Source organism: Notechis scutatus, chromosome 14 (genome assembly GCF_049901735.1).
Source record: "Notechis scutatus isolate UNSWTSFEM ecotype Mainland chromosome 14, rNotScu1.2, whole genome shotgun sequence".
In the NCBI taxonomy this organism is placed as follows: domain Eukaryota; kingdom Metazoa; phylum Chordata; class Lepidosauria; order Squamata; family Elapidae; genus Notechis; species Notechis scutatus.
In genome coordinates, this window is record NC_142022.1 from 8205285 (window position 1) to 8226769 (window position 21485).

Sequence of the window (21485 nt, forward strand, 5' to 3'; positions counted from 1 at the left end):
CCATCTGGAATGAAGCCGGAGTCTGGGTTCGGCTTGAATTCTGATTATGAGCAGTTCAGGATCTTATTTTTGGAGGGGGGGGGATTTAATTTGGAGAAGCAGCCCCTTCGCACACAGACAGACTGACCAGAGATAGATGATAGAAAGAAAATGTGTGTTTGAGAGGGGAGAGAGAGATGGAGAGAGAGATGGGAGAGAGAGAGAGAGAGAGAGAAATGTGTATGAGAGAGAAGATATATGGAGAGAGAGAGAGACAGACAGACAGACACATAGATATAGATATAAGATAGACAGAGAGATGATAGAAATATTGTGTGTGAGAGAGAAGATGTAGATAGATGCTGTAGATAGATAGATAGATAGATAGATAGATAGATAGATAGATAGATAGATAGATAGATAGATAGATGATAGATAGATAGATAGATAGATAGATAGATAGATAGATAGATAGATAGATAGATAGATAGATAGATAGATAGATAGATAGATAGATAGATAAAGATAAATGATATAGATAGATAGAGACACAGACAGACAGACAGATGATAGAAATGTTGTGTGTGAATGAGATGTAGATAGAGATAGATAGATAGATAGATAGATAGATAGATAGATAGATAGATAGATAGATAGATGATAGATAGATAGATAGATAGATAGATAGATAGATAGAGATAGATAAATGATATAGATAGAGACACAGACAGACAGACAGATGATAGAAATGTGTGTGAATGAGATGTAGATAGAGATAGATAGATAGATAGATAGATAGATAGATAGATAGATAGATAGATAGATAGATAGATAGATAGATAGATGATAGATAGATAAAGATAGATAAATGATATATATATATAGAGAGAGACAGACAGACAGATGATAGAAATGTTGTGTGTGAATGAGAAGATGTAGATAGATAGATAGATAGATAGATAGATAGATAGATAGATAGATAGATAGACAGACAGACATAGATATAGATATAGATATAGATATATAGATAGACAGATGGATGGATGGATAGATATAGGTATAGATATAAGATAGACACACATAAGAGAGATACAGACAGACAGACAGACAGACAGACAGGTTGGTTCTGGCCCAAACAGAGCCAAAACCCACGAGGTTTGGTGTCTCATTGGAATGGTTAAGTTGAGCTTTTGACCCGAGTAGAAAGTTTAGGGTCAATCGCCTTGATTTAACAGAGTTTAAAACAAGCCACGGTTAGGCTTGGATTCAAGCATGCACCTTAGAGCTTTCTTTTCTTTTCTTTTTTTCTTCCCCTCCAGAGTTTCTGCTCAAATCCATTTAAGGCTGGACCTGCGCCTTTCTTTAAATTTCTTTTTTAAGTCTACCCACAAACACACACACACACACACACACGCTGCAACGTGCAATTTATCCACACTGCTCTGCTCCTTATGAGTAAGAATTCCAGGTGTCTCTCCAAGACCACACATCTTTTAAAAATAAATATATCCCCCAGAGGCAAGAACAATTTCTTCATTTGCAGGCAAATATTTCGGAAAGCGACACCAGAGATGTAAACCAATTATCAAATTCAGAACTCTGCCTAGCAGGGGATCCAGCTCTCATTAATCGAGAAGAGGCAACTTTCTAGTCCTCATCGTGGTACAGGAGTGCTTGTTTTTAATGTTGAACATTTCTGCATAAAGATGACCTAAGATATGATCAGTTCTCCATGCAAATCCTAAAACTAAGATTAAAAAGAACCCAGTTAAACAAATGAGTGGAAAACACGACACTTCAGCCCGTTTATATTATGGTTAATATTCCATTCGATTCAGTCTGGGACATTTATTATTATTGATTTAACTTTCAATTCCATTCACAGTCTGGGACTGGTAAAAACTTAACAGTTCAAGTTTTAACCAAGGACCTAAGAGCTGTTAAGGTAACATCTAAGTATATAGACAATTTCCCCCCCGAATGCCATCCCTCTGCTAAACAACTCATTCCCACAACACTGTCCAACTATTTACTAAGTCTGCACTACTATTATTATTAATCTTCTCATCACTCCTTATCACCCATCCCCTCCCACTTGTGACTGTATGACTGTAACTTTGTCGCTTGTATCCTAACGATTTATATTGTTTCCTAGTATTTGATTGCTTATTGTACCCTATAACTATCATTAAGTGCTGTACCTCATCTTGACTCTTGACAAATGTTTTATTTATTTATTTGATTTGTCAATCGCTTACAAGGTAATAGGTATAAGTATAAACATGAGTAAGAATACAGGAAATAGGTACGAATAAATGGGGACAAAAGGACAGGGACGGTAGGCATAAAAGAAAATGTATCTTTTCTTTTATGTACAGAGAATATTTGCACCAAGACAAATTCCTTGTGTGTCCAGTCACACTTGGCCAATAAATAATTCTATTCTATTCTATTCTATTCTATTCTATTCTATTCTATTCTATTCTATTCTATTCTATTCTATTCTATTATTTTATCCATTCTACTCTATTCCATTATTTCTATCCATTCTATTCTATTCTTATTCTATTCTATATTCTATGTTATTATTATTGTTAGTTATTATCTTTTATTCATTAAACATGAAACTCAGTCAACTGAATATTTAAAAATGTATCACAAATATTATTAACTGGCACTGATGGTTGATACGAATTGCTGCCAGCATCCTAGGTATCGATTTATTATTATTATTTATTATTATTATTTATTATTTATTATTTATTATTTATTATTTATTATTATTATTATTATTATTATTATTATTATTATTATTATTATTATTATTATTATTATATCATTATTATCATTATTATCATTATTATCATTATCATTATTAACTTTATTCATTAAACATGAAACTCAGTCAACTAAACATTTAAAAATGTATCACAAATATTATTAACTGGCACTAATTGTATCTTCTTAAAATGTATGATGTTCCGAGTAGCATTTTTTTCCAGTTTTGCTGGTGTTATTGCAGGAAGCTGCAATATATTGATTTATTATTATTATTATTATTATTATTATTATTATTATTATTATTATTATTATTATTATTATTATTATTATTATTATTATTATTATTATTAATAATAATAATAATAATTTATTTATTATGTATTATTATTATTATTAACTTTATTCGTTAAACATGAAACTCAGTCAATTGAACATTTAAAAATGTATCACAAATATTATTAACTGGCACTGATGGTTGATACGAATTGCTGCCAGCATCCTAGGTATCGATTTATTATTATTATTATTATTATTATTAACTTTATTCATTAAACATGAAACTCAAGTCAACTAAACCTTTAAAAATGTATCACAAATATTGACTGGCTGATGGCTGATATGGGTGGGTATTATTATATTATCATCATCATATTGTTATTATTGTTGTTGCTTTATTATTATATTCACTTAACAAATGCCTGATTCGCTTAACAACTGCAATGATTCACTTAACAACCGTGGCAAAAAAAAAAGGTCATAGAATCAGGCACCACTCATTTAAGAACGGCCTCGTTTAGCCACGGAGCCTCCAATCCCAACTGCTGTCATTAAGGATTACCTTCACCTCCATCCCTGCCATAGCTTGAACAGAGAAGGAAGGAAGGAAGAAGGAAGGAGAGAAGAAGGGGGGGAAAGCCACAATCTCCCCTCGGTTGTCCCTTTTCAACACACAAAATCCAATTGGAAAATAATTTATTGGTGGGTACAAAGTCTTCCAACCAGACCACATCACCCCAAATACGGATCTCATCTTTGCGAGCCTCGTCCCGTGTCGAAGACCAGTAATGTCCAAGCAGCAACTCACCCGTTTCCTAAAAGGACTACAATTCCTATCATCCCCAACCGCCAACCCTGGTGGCAAGCATTCACGGCTTGGGAAGGGAGGAAAAAGCAGCCTGCAACCCCCTTAGAAATACCGTTGGATTTTCCTCTCCGGCAAAGAAAAATGAAATTTATTTATCTTTCTAAATAGCTCCCCTATCGAAAGAAAAAAACATAAAATAAAAATCCCATTGAGGGTGTAACCCAAAGCAAATATTCCTTTTTCCCCCCACTTCCTTTTTCTGAATTAGCCCACAACCGTTCTGAGAAATTTTGCTTTTATCTCAAGTCCCAGCTAAAAAATAAAAAATAAAATCCAGATTTCTTTGCAGAGATTATTTCTGTCTTTTATAGATTTTGTCGGCCAAATCAAGGAAAATCCGGCTGGGCAAATGGACGGCGTGTTGGGCGATTAAACCCACAATCTGTTGGTAGCTGTTTTCTTCGTAGTTTTTATAAACGGCTTTTAAGTCTTGTTCTTCGTAGAGAGCCTTCACACGATTAATTTTCTCCGGATCTTTTTGACCGTAGTTCTCCTGCGGGATTCCAGAAAATATATATATATATAAAATTTGGACATAATTTTTTTATTTTTATATACAAAAAATCCATTCCACATTTCAATCGTGCGTCGATTAGGTACATATTTCAATTACTTAACCATTTTAATAATATTCTTATCAAATATACAATGTAACAATAATCACATTCCCATCTATGTAGTATAAATGAGATCCATTATATCTATTACATTAGTTTCTCTTATTGCTCTATGAATATATCTAATCCCTTTTAGTTTTTTTCTATTTTCTATCCATGGATAAAACAAATCCCATACCAAGTCCACCACGTATGTTAATATGTTCCTGATATTTGACCAGGTAGAATCCCACCCCTGATGTACGGTCAATTTAGAGCCGATTCAGTGGCCGTTGGAAAACTCGGTTTGTTGTTTTAGCTAACCAGGTTACCTCCAAAATCTTCCTCTGCTCCGGAGATGCTCGTTTGAGGCTCTGCACCACCAACCAGCTGCACTTGTTATCCTGAATATCCGTCCCTATTTTCCCAGTCACTTGGGGATCCCCAAAATTGTCGAGGAAATCGTCCTGCGTTGGGAGGAATACAACTCTTTTTAATTTAAAATGTATTTCACGTCGCACTGTTTTTGCAGGTTTAACGACAGAAATAATAACAGAGCTGGAAGGGATCTTATAGGCCATCTAGTCCAACCCTCGTGTGACTGCTGACAACCCAAACCAGTCTATCCGCACCCTGCAAAACTTCCTGCTTTTCTTGATTTTTCTTCCCCGCTTAGGCCAAAATGGTTTTAATTCCAGGAATCCAGACAAACATGAAAGACTGACCAGTTAAAAGTGAATTTTGCATACATTTTTAAAACATATATATACAAAAGGCAGGTCAGCTTTCGAACCTCCTTTGCTTCTCAGGTAGAAGATTTAAGCCAGGAAGTGCACTACCGGCTTGTTTCAGAGAACACCAGATTTATTTAGAACCCCAGCAGGTTTCTAGTCCTGATGGAGGCCACTTTTTCCAGAAATGCCATGAAAAACAGAGAAACAAAGGAAAATTTGCTGGTTTTGTTCCCGTGAGCCTGGATGTCCCGTGTTCAAATCCCAAGCAATCTAAATTTTTTTAAAAAACTTAATTATTATTGAATGGATTTTCCATCCATTTCTTTTTGATAAAAACTTGCAAAAACGGTACCTGGATTTGAAAAAATTCCCCCATCTCGAGAAGAATGGCCTTGGCGTTTGCATGCTCTCCCTCGCTGTCGATGCCAGCCTAAGTGAGGAAGAGGAGGAGGAGGAAGGGGGAAAAGAAATGAAACACACAAACTACAGGGATAGATAAACTTTGCAACGAGCCATGAGTAAAATACAACTTCTAGCATATTCGCCTGTTCCTCGCCCTGAAGTTGGGATTGTGGCCTTCTTCATTTATCTTTAAAAAAAATAATAATTACAGGTCCTCAACTTATGACCACAAATTGAGCCCAACGTTTCCGTTGTTAAGTGAGACAATTGCTAAGTGAGTTTTGCACGATTTTTTTTTGCCGCAGTTAGTGAGTCCCTGCAGCTAATAAGTAACCCGGCCGTTAAGCGAATCCAGCTTGCCCATGGACTCTGCTCGGTGTGACCTCGGGACACTGCCACCGTCATAGGTGCGAGTCAGTTGCCAATAAAATCACCTGGATTTTGATCACGTGACCCCTGGGAGGCAAGCAAAGGGCGTAACTCTGAGAAAACCATCGTTAAGTCGGGTTTTTCAGGGCCAACTTTTGAACGAGCTGTTTTACAACTGCAATTCATGGCGGTTCTAAAGTGGATCGGTCACACGACAGGCTCCATTTTATGACCAGTTTTATTTTTGGCCCTGGTTACTAACGTTTTCTGCCTGCTGACACCAAGCCTCAGACTCACCATATACATGGCAGCCGCCACCGGTAAATAAAATGAGTAATAGGCCGTTTTGTGCTTCACGATGGCTTTGTACCTGCAGAACGAAACATAAAGCTTCAATGGATGGATGGATGGATGGATGGATGGATGGATGGAAGGAAGGAAGGAAGGAAGGAAGGAAGGAATAGCAAAATAACAATAAAGGAATATCAGAGTTGGAAGGGACCTTAAAGGTTTTCTAGTCCAACTCCAAGGAAGGAAGGAAGGAAGGAAGGAAGGAAGGAAGGAAGGAAGGAAGGAAGGAAGGAAGGAAGGAAGGAAGGAAGGAAGGAAGGAAGGAAGGAAGGAAGGAAGGAAGGAAAAAAGAATAGAAAAATAACAGAATATTAAATTTGGAAGGGACCTTGGAGGTCTTCTAGTCCAACCCCAAGGAAGGAGGGAAGGAAGGAAGGAAGGAAGGAAGGAAGGAAGGAATAACAGAATATTAAATTTGGAAGGGACCTTGGAGGTCTTCTAGTCCAACCCCAAGGAAGGAAGGAAGGGAAGGAAGGAAGGAAGGAAGGAAGGAAGGAAGGAAGGAAAAAAAGAATAGAAAAATAACAGAATATTAAATTTGGAAGGGACCTTGGAGGTCTTCTAGTCCAACCCCAAGGAAGGAAGGAAGGAAGGAAGGAAGGATAGCCGAATAACTAAAGCCATAAGTCATTTTTTTCAGCGCCATTGTAACCTCGGATGGTCACTAAACGAACTGTTGTAAGTCGAGGACCACTGGAGTATCACTGCGACATCTTCTCACCTTTCTTCGGTGAAGCTATTCAGATTGATCTGAAACAGATCCAAGGTTTGGCCCAGCTCGGTCTGGTAGGATGACTGGGAAAGCACAGGAGAGAAAAAGAAAAAGAAGATGAAAAGAAAAAAAGAAGATTAAAAAAAGGAAGAAAAAGGCCAGAAACGACCTCTTTCCATTGCTTTTTCGGCATTCTTGTTCATCTATTTACATCCCAACTTTCCCGTTCATCCCTTTCCTCCTTCTGTTTTGCTACACAACAACCCTCCAAGGTAGGGCTTGGCGAACGAGTGAATGGCTCAAAGTCTACCAAGGGGAAGAAGAGAGGACTCGAACCTGGTTCTCTCCACCCCTAATCCAGAACCTTCTCCGCTGCAGGTAGTCCTCGACTTACAATGGTTCATTGATTCAGGGATTCACTTAACAACGGCAATTTGGCACCCAATGGTCATTATGTCAAGTACTACCTGCATTAACAGCGAGTTCGAATCATCTTCGATTAATGAAGAAGAGGTAGACTCAAGCAAGGAGCCATAGCAGCAGCAATGTTGAGCTCGAATGCCGTCGTAAGTCGGAGGACACCTCAAAGGCATTCAATATTTGGAGCAGATTTGTTTTTTTTCCACCCCTAACTTAACGTGAAAGTTTGCAATCGGTGGGATTGTTTGGTTCTGGGTGGAATCTTAACATCAAAATGTCCACATCATAAATTCCATTTATTGGGCCCCTCCGCAGCCTCTCCGGGGCCCCCCCAAACAAAACAGCCAAATTTAAAGCTGGGGGATGGGGGCGCTGGCCCTCAACGAGGAAGGGTTCATGGTTCATTGCTCACCTGAAGGAAAAGCTCCAATAAATTCATATAGTATGGCTGGTCTCGGCAGTGCCGCCTCAACAACTGGTACACACTGGATTCCACCAGAAACGCATCGTTCACGGCGTCCAAACCGATCCCTTCCTGGGCGAGAGGACGCCCCCCCCCCCAAAAAGGAAGCAGGGATTACCAGGAAAATCAAGTCACCCCTAAATCCTAGTTTTGACTTCCTTGCAAATAAAAACAAAACAAAAAAAAACCAGCCTCTAAACGTATAGTTCTCGACTTAAGATCACGGTATTTTCTTTTGCGAGCGAGCGTCAAAAATGCGTTTTTAAAAAATGTGCGCCAGTGTGTTTACAGAAAAAAAGTGACAATAAAGGTTGTCTTATCTTCTCTCCTTTTCTCTCCTCTTCTCATTTGATCCCATCCCATCTTTTCTCTTCTCTTCATCTCCTCTCTCCTTTTCTCTTCTGTATTCTATTCTATATCCTATTCTCTTCCATATTTCTTTTTCTATTCTGTATTCTATTCCTATTCTCTTCATCTTCTCTTCATCTTATTCTATCTTCCCCTCTCCTCTCTTATCCTATCCTTTCTTTTTATGTACACTGAGAGCATATGCACCAAAGGCACATACCTTATGTCTCCAATCACACTTAGCCAATAAAGGATTCTATCCTATCCTATCCTAATTAAGCCCAAAAGTTCTGTTGCTGAGTGAGAGATTTGCTAAGTGTGTTCTTTTACACACACACACACAAAGAGGGGGGGAAAAAACCTAAGGATTTTTTGGATCTGCTCAAATTACCTGCCTGTACCAGCAAGGTCGTCCTCGGCGGGTCACTGAAGAGTCCATGATATCATCTGCGATGAGGAAAAACGCCTGCAACTGTAATGAAAAATAAAAATAATAAAAATCAGATGTGGCCATTTTTCCCCTCTGGGCAAAAGAAGACATTCCTTCTGCTTTGCCAAGGAGGACTTTGATTGGGAAACCAACAACGCTGAGAACTAGTAACACGAGAAGGCTACGATAAAGAGGCTGCATATCTAGTTTTACCTGTATTGACAGCAAGCAAGGATTGTTATTTGCAAATGCTGGGAAAAAGGAGAACCGCCCCGTCAGACGAGTGTCAGGATTCCAGCAATCACCCTAATTAAATCATGATCCTCGAGCCAAACTTCAAAAAAACTTCAAAGGATTCATTAGAGGCACTGCCTCTACTGGCTCTGGCATATGGTGTTTCATAAATCAGATTCTCCAATTGTTCATGGATTGGGTGTCATCAATCACATTCTCCAATTAAATATATCCGCAGGCAAAAACTCTGGTAGTTTAGTTACAATCTTGTAAAGATAAGAGTTGGAATGTACTTCCACTTCTCCCCCACTTTTTATGGCAACTACTAAAACAGGCATAGGAATGTTTTACGAGTTGACAACGAGGATGTAATTCGGAAAGTATTAGACTGAGCAGAGATGGACGGGTTGGTATTAAAAATAAAGGACAAAGAAGACACAGAATATTACTTAACACGGAACAGATTCTATGAGTAGAGATAAGAGGTGGAAATTAGACGAATGAAAGATAACTGCTATGCATGAACTAAATATAAAGAGGGTTTTATCATTTTAAATATGCCAATATAACCCACAGAATTACAAATACGCTAATATAAAGAGAAATCTAGTCAAAACTATTCTGTTACACTATTACTGTTGTTTATTAGTATATATGTTAATATTCCTATTTGTTCTACCTTTGCTTTTCTGTAAATGACAATACACTGTAATTCAAAATGCGTTTGCAGCAGACAAAAAGTCACAAAGGAAATTTTTACCAGTTCAATGCACCAACCCACAACCAGGGCGATGCGGAAAGCCTTCGGATCAGGCTGGTCTGGTTTGGCGAGTTCGCGAATAGCGGCCACCACCGTTAATCCACGATTGTATTTGCCACCGACGGCATTATATTCGATCACCTATGGGGAAACCCCGCCCCCCAAAAAAGAGACAGTAAGGGAATTGCGACAATTGTGGCTTAAGAAGAGGTCCCACGGTGTTTTGATCTCCTCTTGGTCTCCAGCTCACCCTGCTGGGCGTTACAGCTTGTCCTCAACTTATGACCAAAACCATGATCATTTAATGACCCCATAATCCCTTGCACTGGGGTGGAATCTGGGCAACTGAATGGAGCTAGCAGAGCGTTTACTGGCCGGATGCCCCTCCTGTCACCAGAGCGGAGTTTTGTTCGGCAGATAATATTCTCCGTGTGCCCAGAGAGAAAGAAATATCTGCCTCTACCTAGGATCGAACTCACAGCCTCCTGATGGTGAGGCGACAGCTTCCCCTCTAGGCCACCACACCACTCTGAATGTACAACCACAACTGAGCTCCAAAATTTACGCCGCTAAGTGAGAAATTTGCTCGGTGAGCTTTGTCCCGTTTTACGACTGTTCTGGTCGCCTTTTGTTAACCAAATCCCTGCACTTAGTTAACCGATAACAGATAATCAGAGTTGGAAGGGACCTTGTAGGTCATCTAGTCCAACCCCCCGCCCAAGTTAAATTGGTTCCATCGTTAAGTGAATCTGGTTTCCCTCGACTTTGCTTGTTGTGAAGGTCGCAAAAGCGGATCGCGTAACCTCCACCGCAATCATCATAAATATGAGTCAGTGGCCAAACTTGTCAGAAGTTTGAGTGACATTGGGGCAAATTTATTGTCGCAAATGTGAGTCAGTTATCCAGCGTCAGAATATAAATGATCACTGGGATGGCTTGCAGTTGGTTATAATTGGGAGAAATGGTTGTAAGTCATTTTTTTTCCCCGGTGCCATTAACTTTAAACAGTCGCTAAGCGAAACGCGTGTGGGTATTTAGCCAATGCTGATTTTTGTATCTATAAAACATTTTATATAAATTTTCTTTAGCAAGAAGTTGCCCTTGTCAATTTATAGTTCCTTTCCCATCAGTTTTGCCATTTCTCTTATTCTATATTATAACCAAAGTTTTTTTTTAACCCATGGTGTCATTGTGTCTTTTACTTGTTCGTCCTGTTTTCCAGTTGAATCAATATACATATATATACATACATATATATACACATACATATTCATATATACATATATATACATACATATATATATACACATATTCATATATATACACATACATATTCATATTCATATATATATATATATATATATATATATATATATATATATATATATATACAGAACCTCAGAAAACAAATATATATATATATACATATACATATATATTCTTATTTTTTCACCAGAGTTCAACAATATCTGATCAAAGACTGTCCTTCGTATAAGCCACAATTTTTTGTGTCTTTATCGTATCTAGTTTGTACTTGCAACCGAGGCCACCAGCATAGTATGATGCCCTGGTCTGCAAGCTCTTGCTTAGATTTTAATTTCCCTTCAGTGTCCACATTTTTTGTTAATTTTATTGCAAATCTGGGTTTTGCACAGAAAAGAAGGGCTCGAATCTCACCCTTTTTAGCCTGGTGACGGCATCGGTCAATTCAGGGATGTGAAGTTCGTTTTCCAACAGGTCTCGGACAATTTGGGGGAAGAAATTCACAAATTCTTCCTTGTCCTTAGCTGCAGAGTGATGCTTTGCACCTTCGCTCATGCTTTTCCAAGGAAACAGACCTGTAGGAGGAAAAAAGGGTTGTGTTAAAGCCACTCACATCCATCTTATTTGGCCTGTGGCAACCCCGTGGGTTGAATTCCAGTTTTCCCCCGAATAGATAAATCTATCTGTTTTATTGAAAGAAAAACAAACTCAAGTGCTGCGTGAGCTGGTTTTGTTTCCTTGAAGACGTTTCAGGACCCTACTAGGTCACATCATCAGTGGCTAGAAGGGAGATGGGTTTGCAGAGAGGAGGAGGAGGAGAACCGATACAGATACAGATTGAGTTAGAAGGGACCTTGTAGGGCATCTAGTCCAACCCCACCCCTGCTCCCCCCTGCCCAGCTGTGGGGTTCTTGGTGCTCTCTGAGCTCGGTGGTTTTCTTGCAGACGTTTCATGACCCAGCTAGCTAACATCATCAGTGCTAAAAGAGAGAGGAGTTGTAGACAGGAGGAGGATGGGAGGAGAAGGAAGAGCACAGAGAAGGGGGTTGGTCTATATGGCCTTTGAGGTCCATTTTGATTGTACGATAAATTCCCGACGCTTTTAATTTCCTTGCTCCCATGAACGATGGATACCTATCTTTATTTAAAAAAATATTTTTTTTAAAAAATTCTACATCTTACTTACCAGCCTTCCTGAAATGCGGGAGAACAACCCTGCCAGGCAGGAAAAGGTGACTCCCGCGATGGACTGTAGCTTTGCAGCGCGCTCTCCAAAAACCTAAGGCAGAAATGGAAAAGCAGCGTTTGCAATGCGCTCCTGAGATTGCAAATATCATGTGGACTAGCGCCTTTAAGCCTGATAAAGTGTGCTTGCAAGGTTATTCCCGACAAAGGGCCGCTTTTTGCAAGGGAGCAAGGGTTTCTTTCACCCCGGCCATCAAAACGCAGAAGAATACAGACAATTTTTAAATGCAACGCTTACCTTTGCTAACCTTCTAAGCTTATCTCAGCACTCAAGACAGATTCTGCCCGGTTGCCGGTTATGGTATTATGGTATTCGCCCAGGGCGCCGAAATGCCCTCTGGGTTTTGTAGTCCTGGCGCCAGCAGAACCCAAGCGGAAAGAACGCAGGCGCGGACTACGACACCCAGAAAGCCTCGCGGGAAAGGGGAGAGAGGAAAAAAAGAAGAAGAAGCGGCCGAGGTAAGGATATAGACCATAGGCAGGATTGATTGGCCTTCTCCATCGGATGAAGACGGGCCATGGGGATAAGAGCCAATCGGAGAGAGGGAGAGGAGGAGCTTGAAGCTCGAGGGAGTTGAGGATTGGCTCGAAGTGGGGAAAAGGGAGGAGTTGGAAGATGGGGTGGCTTCCGCGTTCTATTTCTGAATAGATTTAACCCTTCTTTCTTTTTCTTTCTTTTTTCTTTCTTTCTTTCTTTCTTTCTTTCTTTCTTTCTTCTTCCTTCCTTCCTTCCTTCCTTCCTTCCTTCCTTCCTTCTTTCTTTCTTTCTTTCTTTCTTTCTTTCTTTCTTTCTTTCCTTCCTTCCTTCTTTCTTTCTTTCTTTCTTTCTTTCTTTCTTTCTTTCTTTCTTTCTTTCTTTCTTTTTCTTTCTTTTTCTTTCTTTCCTCCCTTCCTTCCTTCCTTCCTTCTTCCTCCTTTCCAATTTCTCCCTCCCTTCCTCTCTCTTTTTGTCTCTCTCTCTCATTCTTTGTTTCTTTGTCCTTTTCTCTTTCTTCCTCTGTCTCTTTTTCCTTCTTTCTTTGTCTCTTTCGTACTTTCATTGTCTTTCTCTCTGTCTTTTTCCTTCTTACTCACTGTTTCTTTCTTTCTATCTGTCTTTTTCTTTCTCATTCTCTTTTTCTGTCTCTCGTTCTGTCTTTTCTTTTTGTCTCTCATTCTGTTTCTTTTTTCTCTTTCTTCCTGTCTCTTTTTCCTTCTTTCTCTTTCTTTGTCTCTTTCATAGTTTCTTTCTCTTTCTCTTTCCTTCTTATTCACTGTTCCATCTGTCTTTTTTCTTTCTCACTCTTTTTGTCTCTCCTTGCCTCCTTTTCTTTTTGTCTCTATCTCTCCCTCCTCCTCTCTCTCTCATTCTTTCTTTCTTTCTCTTTTTCCTTTCTTCCTGTCTCTTTTCCCTTCTTTCTCTTTCTTTGTCCCTTTCATACTATCTTTGTCTTTTTCTCTTTCTCTGTCTCTTTCCTTCTTATTTACTGTTTCTCTCTCTTTCTCTCTCTCTCTCTCTCTCTCTCTCACACACACACACACACACACACACACACAGAGTGGGGGGGAAAGCCTGACGCACTTTCAGAGGAAGTTGCCTGGAATTCATCCCGCCAATAATATTCGGAAAACTGGTTTGGAAAAAAAAGAGACTTAACCTCAGCTGCTCCACTTCCTTCCTTAACTGCAGCCCTGAAGTTGCTGCTGCTGCTGGGTGTGGTTGTTGTGGGTTTTTGTGCAGGGGTGGAAATCTCCCTGGGAAAAAGGGGCTGGCCCAGAGCTCTTAGACCAACGGTCCTTTTCGGCCCTGTTTAAACTCTCCAGCAGTCCAGAGAAAGCAGGGAAAAGGGAAAATAAACACCTCAACAGGCCTGTATGACCTCTGTCTTCTTATATTTCTCTCAGCCAAGGGCTTGGGACGAGGCTGTCCTTCCCAGAGCCAGGGAAAAAGGGGGAGGGCTGAGGGCAAAGGTTGAAGTCTCCAGTTGCAAAACAGGGAGGATGTCGCTGTCGTGACATTTAAAGCTGCTTCTCATGATGATTGTGACCTTTGCAGCAAAGTGTTCAATTGGGTGAAGTTTGCACCAAGGAGGCGGTGGAGGGAAAAGGTCCGGGCATTGAGTGTTTTTCTGCTCTCTCTCTTAAATCACAGAGAAAAATCTACTAAGATCTCCCTGGGTCAGATTCAGAGAGGTTGCAAAACTGGGCCCAAAGATTGCAGGAAAATCAGAAGGGAAGAGCCTGCCCTGCGAGGAATTAAGTCATAAGTCACATTTTTCAGGGGCCTTGTAAAACTTTGAACGGTCCGGTCCCTAAATGGTTGGTTAATACCAAGAGTGGCAGGGGGTAGTATAAGAAAAATAAATAAACTAAGGGTAGGAAGTTAGTTGTAACATTGCTGGGTTTGATACTCTGTACCGAAAAAAACCTGCTTTTGAAATTCATCCAGATTTGTTTCAAAGTTCTTAGTACTAACTAGCTCCTTTCCTTTCCTTTCCTTTTTTTATCTTTCCTTTTCCTTTCCTTCTCCTTCTTCCTTCCTGTCTCTTTTCCTTCCTTCCTTTTTTTCCTTCCTTCCTTTCCTTTCTGTTCCTTTCCATTCCTTTTATCTTTTCTTTCCTTTCCTTCTCCTCCTTCTTCCTTCCTTGTCTCTTTTCCGTCCTTCTTTCCTTTCCTTTCCATTCCTTTCCTTTCCTTCTTTTATCTTTCCTTTTCCTTTCCTTCTCCTTCCATCCTTGTCTCTTTTCCTTCCTAGCTTCTTTCCTTCCTTCCTTTCCTTTCTGTTCCTTTCCATTCCTTTTATCTTTTCTTTTCCTTTCCTTCTCCTCCTCCTTCCTTCCTTGTCTCTTTTCCGTCCTTCTTTCCTTTCCTTTCCATTCCTTTCTTTTCCCTTCTTTATCTTTCCTTTTCCTTTCCTTCTCCTTCCTTCCTTCCTTCCTTTCCTTTCTGTTCCTTTCCATTCCTTTTATCTTTTCCTTTCCTTTCCTTCTCCTTCTTTCCTTGTCTCTCTTTTCCTTCTGCCTCCTCTCTTTACCTCCTTTTCCTTTCCTCTCTCCTTCCTTCCCTTTTCTCCCCATTGCATTAGTTTCCTTCCCTTTTTGTCCTCTACTCTCTTTCCTTCTCCAGATTTTTCTTCTCTTCCTCCCCTGTAGAAGCCAAAGAAATGCACAAGAAACATTGCACATTCCCAGGCATTTTCTCCCTCCCCGCCCCCACCTCTCTTTGGCTTGGCCTACCTCGAAGGGCTCCGATGGTGATAAAAGGGGAAGGGAAAATTCCACACACAGACACACCCATAGGGTTTGCTGCCTGCACCTTCCGTAGAAAAGCAGAAATATTCCCGCTCTGCCAGAGGTATATAACAAAAATACAATTGGACAACAGAATAATAAAGGCGCTTTGAGAAAGCTCAACAGCATGAGGAATGCTATGGACTTGGGACTTAGCTAGTCATTGTTTAACTAGGAAAGTCAGCATTAACGTCGAGGTGCAAACTGGCAAGAAGCTTTCGAAGGAGGAAGAAGATGGATGGTGGGTCTGGGGGGAAAAGGGTCGGTGGGTTTTATTCAATTGCTTGCAAGGATAGACCTGAAACGCAGAGCTGTAGACCCTGCCATTATTATTTGAGGGCTGCTGCAACATTGGAGGGGCTGCCCCAGAGAGGAGGAGGGGGGGGGTCAAGCTATTTTCTAAAGCCCCTGAAGGCCAGACAAGGAATAATGGATGGAAACTGATCCAAGGAGAAATTCAACTTGGAAATAAGGAGAAACTTTCTGGCAGGGAGGACCATCAACCCGTGGAACAGAAGTTGCCTTCGGAAGTTGTGGGAGCTTCATCCCTGGAGCCTTTCAAGAAGAGCCATTTGTCAGAAAAGGTGTAGGGTCTCCCGCTTGGGCAGGGGGTTGGACTAGATGACCTACAAGGACCCTTCCAACTCTCTGTTAAATCTGTATCTAATGACGCGTTGCTCATTCAGCGAGCCCAGCTTCATCCTTTCTCTCTTCTTGCCACCAGGGGCCAGGATCCAACCCCAGGACATGGCTGCCCTCGCCCACGACCTGGGAACAGCCTTCTTCCAACGGCAGCAGCTTCCCGCCTCCATGGCCGACACATTTTTGGAACATCTGTGCCTGCTGGATATTGACTCCGAGCCCATCACGGCCCGGAGCACCAGCATCGTTTGCACCATTGGTGAGGGGTCACTTTGGGGCAGGAGGATGGGTTATGGGAAAGAGGGGGTGGGGGGAAAATGGGTGGGGAAGGACCCGGGCAGCGCACCCCTCCCTCATGGCCCTGTGTAGTTTTGCAACAAGGATGCTTGTGGGGAAATCAAAAGGGATGTAGAATTGGGGGGAGGGGATTGTCCTGGAAGATGGCAGGGGGACCCTGTACATTTTGAGGCCCTGTCTTGCAGTGCCCCCACCCCTGAGGACACCCCTAGAAAGCAGTTTTCGTCTCTCCCCTTCCCGTTGTAGGCCCTGCGTCGCAGAAGGTGGAGATGTTGCGTGAAATGATCAAAGCCGGCATGAATATTGCGCGGCTGAATTTCTCGCATGGATCGCATGAGGTACCAGGGAGGGAGGGAGGGAGGAAGGAAAAAAGAGAAAGAAAGAAAGAAAGAAAGAAAGAGAAAGAAAGAAAGAAAGAAAGAAAGAAAGAAAGAAAGGAAAGAAAGAAAGAAAGAAAGAAAGAAAGAAAGAAAGAAAGAAAGAAAGAAAGAAAGAAAGAAAGAAAGAAAGAAAGAAAGAAAGAAAGAAAGAAAGAAAGAAAGAAAGAAAGAAAGAAAGAAAGAAAGAAAGAAAGAAAGAAAGAAAGAAAGAAAGAGAAAGAAAGAAAGAAAAGAAAGAAAGAAAGAAAGAAAAAGGAAGGAAGGAAGGAAGGAAGAAAAAGGAAAGAAGAAAGAAAGAAAGAAAGAAAGAAAGAAAGAAAGAAAGAAAGAAAGAAGAAAGAGGGAGGGAGGGAGGGAGGAATGAAGGGAGAAAGGAAAGGAAAGGAAAAGAGAGAAAGAAAGAAAGAAAGAAAGAAAGAAGAAAGAAAGAAAGAAAGAAAGAAAGAAAAAGAAAGAAAGAAAGAAAGAAAGAAAGAAAGAAAGAAAGAAAGAAAGAAAGAAAGAAAGAAAGAAAGAAAGAAAGAAAGAAAAGAAAGAAAGAAAGAAGAAAGAAAGAAAGAAAAAGAAAGAAAAGAAAGAAAGAAAGGAAGGAAGGAAGGGAGAAAGAAAGGAAAGGAAAGGAAAAGAGAGAAAGAAAGGAAAGAAAGAAAGGGAAAGAGGGGGAGAAATGAAGGGAGAAAGGAAAGGAAAGGAGAGAAAGATATAAACGGTGAAGGAGGGAAGGTGAGGGAGGAATGAAGGAGGAAAGGAAAGGAAAGGAAAAGAGAGAAAGAAAGGAAAGAGAGGGGAAAGAGTGGGAGGAATGAAGGAGAAAGGAAACGAGAGAAAGAAATATATAAATAAAGGGTGAAGGAAGGAAGGTGAGGGAGGAATGAAGGAGGAAAGGAAAGGAAAAGAGAAAGAAAAAGAAAAAGAGGGAAAGAGGGAGGAATGAAGGGAGAAAGGAAAGGAAAAGAGAAAGAAAGAAAGGAAGGAAGGAGAGGGAGGATTAGAAGGAAGGAAGGAAGGAAGGAAAAAGAGGGATTAGGAGGGAAGTAACTAAGTAAGGAATTAGAGGGGAAGGTAGGAATGAGGGAAGGAAGGATGGAGGGAAGGAAGAAAAAGAAGAAAGGAAAGGGAAAGATTAGAAGGGAAGGAGAGAGGAAGGAACGACAAAAAGGGGAAGGAAGGAGAGCAGAAGGAAGGAACAAATCAGAGGAAGGAAGAAAGGAAGGAAGGAATAGATGAATATCAGAGTTGGAAGGGAACTTTCGAGGTCTTCTAGTCCAACAGGAAGGAAGGAAGGTTTTCTGAGATGGCAATGAAGGGGGTTGCAGACCTTGAATGCAACTTCATTTCATTTCAGTACCACGCCAAGTCCATTGCAAACATCCGGGAAGCCGCGAAAAGCTTGGCCACTAATCCCCTCGTCTACCGGCCGGTGGCCATCGCTTTGGACACCAAAGGCCCTGAAATCAGGACAGGGTTGATTAAAGGGGTAAGGTTGAGGGATAAATCCCCCCCCCCAAAAAAATGTCTTTTTTTTTTTCTGGTTCCCATCGGTGTCGTTTAGCAACACCCGGCGTTAAGGGAGTCACCTTTCCTCCATGCATCTGGTCCGTGATCTTTTCCCACCAGGGCGAGAACGAAGAAGTGGAACTCGCCAAAGGATCCCGCTTGATCGTGACCACGGATCCGGCCTTCCGGGAGCAATGCGACGCGCAGACGATTTGGGTGGATTACGCCAACTTGCCAAAAGTTGTGAGCGTTGGCGGGCGGATCTTTATTGACGATGGGCAGATTTCCTTACTGGTCAAGGAACTCCGTAAGTTTTCTCCCACTGGTAGGGTGGATCTCTTTCTCCAGTTATATCACGGCGGCTCCATCTTGGCAACTTTAAGTTGGGTGGACTTCAACTCCCAGAATCCCCCAGCCAGCAGGCTTTAAGTTGGATGGACTTCAACTCCCAGAATCCCCCAGCCAGGATGCTTTAAGAGGGATGGACTTCAACTCCCAGAATCCCCCAGCCAGGGTGCTTTAAGAGGGGTGGACTTCAACTCCCAGAATCCCCCAGCCAGCCTGCTTTAAGAGGGATGGACTCCCAGAATCCCCCAACCGATCAGTTTCTCCTATCTTGTGTCTCCTCCCCAACCCTTGTGTGTGCACTAACCACTAGGTCCTGACAGTTGTGTGGTCGAGGTGGAAAACGGCGGGATGCTGTGTAGCCGGAAGGGAGTCAACTTGCCGGGGGCTAAGGTGGACTTGCCGGCCTTGTCCCAGCGGGATAGACAGGACCTGGAGTTCGGGGTGCAACAGGAGGTGGATATGATCTTCGCCTCCTTTATCCGCAAGGCTGAGGATGTGATTGACATCCGACGGGCGCTGGGGGAACGCGGCCGTCACATCAAAATCATCAGCAAGGTCGAAAGCCACGAGGGGGTCCAGAGGTAATCCTCAAAAGCTACTTTTTTTCTGGATTTAACTGGTTGTCCTTGACTTATGACGGTTCGTTTAGTGACCGAAGTCACAACGGTGCTGGAAAAAAAAAGCGACTTATGGTTGTGTTTCACACTTAACGACCGTTGCAACATCCCCACGGTTGCCTGATTGAATTTCCGACGCTTGGCCACGGACTCCTATTTATGACGGTCGCAGTGTGATCCCCTTTTACGGCTGTCCGACTAGCAACGTCAAGTGGGGAGTGACATGTTCACTTAATATCGTTCCTAATTGAACGACTGCAGTGATTCACTTAGTGTGATGACCCAAAGGGGCGTGGCACAAAGGCAACACAGTCCGATAATCAGTGGGAGTCCCTTTATTAGCTCCAATTTTTCCCCCAATGTCCTGGTTACCTTCTGGACTGGAGAAAATCTCTCCTAGCAACAGCCTTTGGCTGCAGGGAATCAAGTCCAAAACATGGTCAACAAAAACTGTAACTTAAAGTCCAATCAAGGCAAAATGAAGGAATTAGTCCAGCAGGGCAGGAGAAGGAATTCCAGATGTGAAGGCACGGCAATAACTCAACCTGGTTGGGAAGACGCCAGGAACACAGATAAGCAAAGTCAACACTAGATAAACTCACGTTTGTTCCCAGCAGCTGCTGCACTCAGCTTGCATCTCTTTTAAACTCTCATTCCCAGCTGTGGCTAATGAAGGGAATCAGGGCCCTTTCCTCCCCCCGTAAGCCATGCAACCCATGTTGCTCCCTTCTCCATTCCTCCCTGCGTGCCCTAGGATGAAGAGGGGGGTGGGCCTGGGTCTTCCTCTGAACTCCCTCTCCCTTGTTCCACCCCTCCCCTGCTCTGCATAGCCAGACTTTGCCCTTCCCCAGTTTCCTCCACAGCCAACGGAGCCACACTCACACTCCTTGGGTCAGCTGTTCATCTTCCTCCTCGGACAAGGGCATGACACTTAGTGACAAACGTGGCCGGAAATTGGGGCCTTAAAGTCTGGTTTATTGCTCGAAGAGCTAGATTTCTCCTTGCAGGGCTGATCACACAATCAGATCAAAAATTAATAGTCCTTGACTTGTGACCCACAATTGGGAATCGGAATTTCTGTCATCTCTGATTATATTACCCCCTTTTTTTTTGGCTTGGCCATTAAGCAGATCACACACGGTTACTAAGCGAATCGTGTCATTAAGTGACTCCGGCTCACCCGTTAATTTTGCTTGTCAACCAATGGGGAATCACGTGAACTCTGGACACGGAAAACCGTCATAAACACAGGTTGCCAAGCCCCCAAAATTTGGACTAGACAAGTGTGGTGAATGCTCCGATGGTCATAAGTGCAAGGACCGCATCACAGGTCACTTTTTTTCCCCGGCGCAGTTGTAACTTTGGTTGCGAAATGGATGGTCGTACACTGAGAATTACCTGTAGTTATCCAGCGAGCTGAGCTGGGCTGTCACCTTTGATCCTTTGTCTCCAGGTTCGATGAGATCCTGGAAGCCAGCGACGGCATCATGGTGGCTCGTGGGGATCTGGGGATCGAAATCCCCGCCGAGAAGGTTTTCCTCGCCCAGAAGATGATGATCGGCCGTTGCAACCGGGCGGGCAAACCCGTGATCTGCGCCACGCAGGTGAGCGGTACCCAAATGCACCACATCTGGCGGGTTAGGCACCTTCCGTCAACAGGTGGCGCCTTTTCATCGAAGGGACACAAAAGGAGGACCATTCCGGGGGCGGGTCGAAATCATTGGAGATGAATGGAGAGAATTGCCTCCCATTGGCCCTGAAAACAAGGGTGGAAGGTTGATTGAGATGCGGGGACTTCAACTCCCAGAATCCCCCAGCTAGAATGCTTTAAGAGAGGTGGACTTCAACTCCCAGAATCCCCCAGCTAGAATGCTTTAAGAGGGGTGGACTTGAACTCCCAGAACCCCCCAGCCAGCATGCTTTAAGAGGGGTGGACTTGAACTCCCAGAACCCCCCAGCCAGTATGCTTTAAGTGGGTTGGACTTCAACGCCCAGAACCCCCCAACCACCATTCTTTAAGATGGGTAGACTTCAACTCCCAGAATCCCCCAGCCAGCATGCTTTAAGAGGGGTGGACTTCAACTCCCAGAATCCCCCAGCCAGGCTGCTTTAAGAGGGGTGGACTTCAACTCCCAGAATCCCCCAGCCAGCATGCTTTAAGAGGGGTGCACTTCAACCCCCAGAATCCCCCAGCTAGAATGCTT

At 42.2% G+C, this 21485-nt stretch overlaps 2 protein-coding genes across 7 annotated transcripts in view; one reads left to right on the plus strand and one right to left on the minus strand.

Moving 5' to 3' along the window:
* Positions 1–3717: 3717 nt before the first annotated feature.
* Positions 3718–12700, minus strand: FDPS (farnesyl diphosphate synthase). The gene is made up of 11 exons (XM_026689419.2): positions 12470–12700; positions 12173–12265; positions 11401–11561; positions 9724–9864; positions 8691–8771; positions 7901–8023; positions 7078–7151; positions 6303–6375; positions 5587–5664; positions 4833–4967; positions 3718–4397 (listed from the first exon to the last, which is right to left on the minus strand). The coding sequence occupies exons 3-11, from the start codon at positions 11539–11541 to the stop codon at positions 4197–4199; spliced, it is 1047 nt and encodes a 348-aa protein (XP_026545204.1). The 5' UTR covers positions 11542–11561; positions 12173–12265; positions 12470–12700; the 3' UTR covers positions 3718–4196.
* A 1236-nt stretch (positions 12701–13936) lies between these two features.
* The window catches only part of PKLR (pyruvate kinase L/R), a 13492-nt gene continuing 5943 nt past the window's right edge, over positions 13937–21485 (plus strand). Inside the window, exons 1-7 of one of the 6 annotated variants that reach the window (XM_087943645.1) lie at positions 13937–14083; positions 16225–16401; positions 16686–16777; positions 18165–18296; positions 18437–18623; positions 18975–19245; positions 20735–20885. In XM_087943645.1, coding sequence (XP_087799771.1) covers positions 16248–16401; positions 16686–16777; positions 18165–18296; positions 18437–18623; positions 18975–19245; positions 20735–20885 — 987 coding nt within the window. In that variant the 5' untranslated portion in view covers positions 13937–14083; positions 16225–16247. Of the gene's footprint in view, positions 14319–15427; positions 15565–15604; positions 15766–16224; positions 16402–16685; positions 16778–18164; positions 18297–18436; positions 18624–18974; positions 19246–20734; positions 20886–21485 lie in introns of those variants that run through there. The other 5 variants (XM_087943648.1, XM_087943647.1, XM_087943646.1 and 2 more) reach the window with 5 other exon arrangements.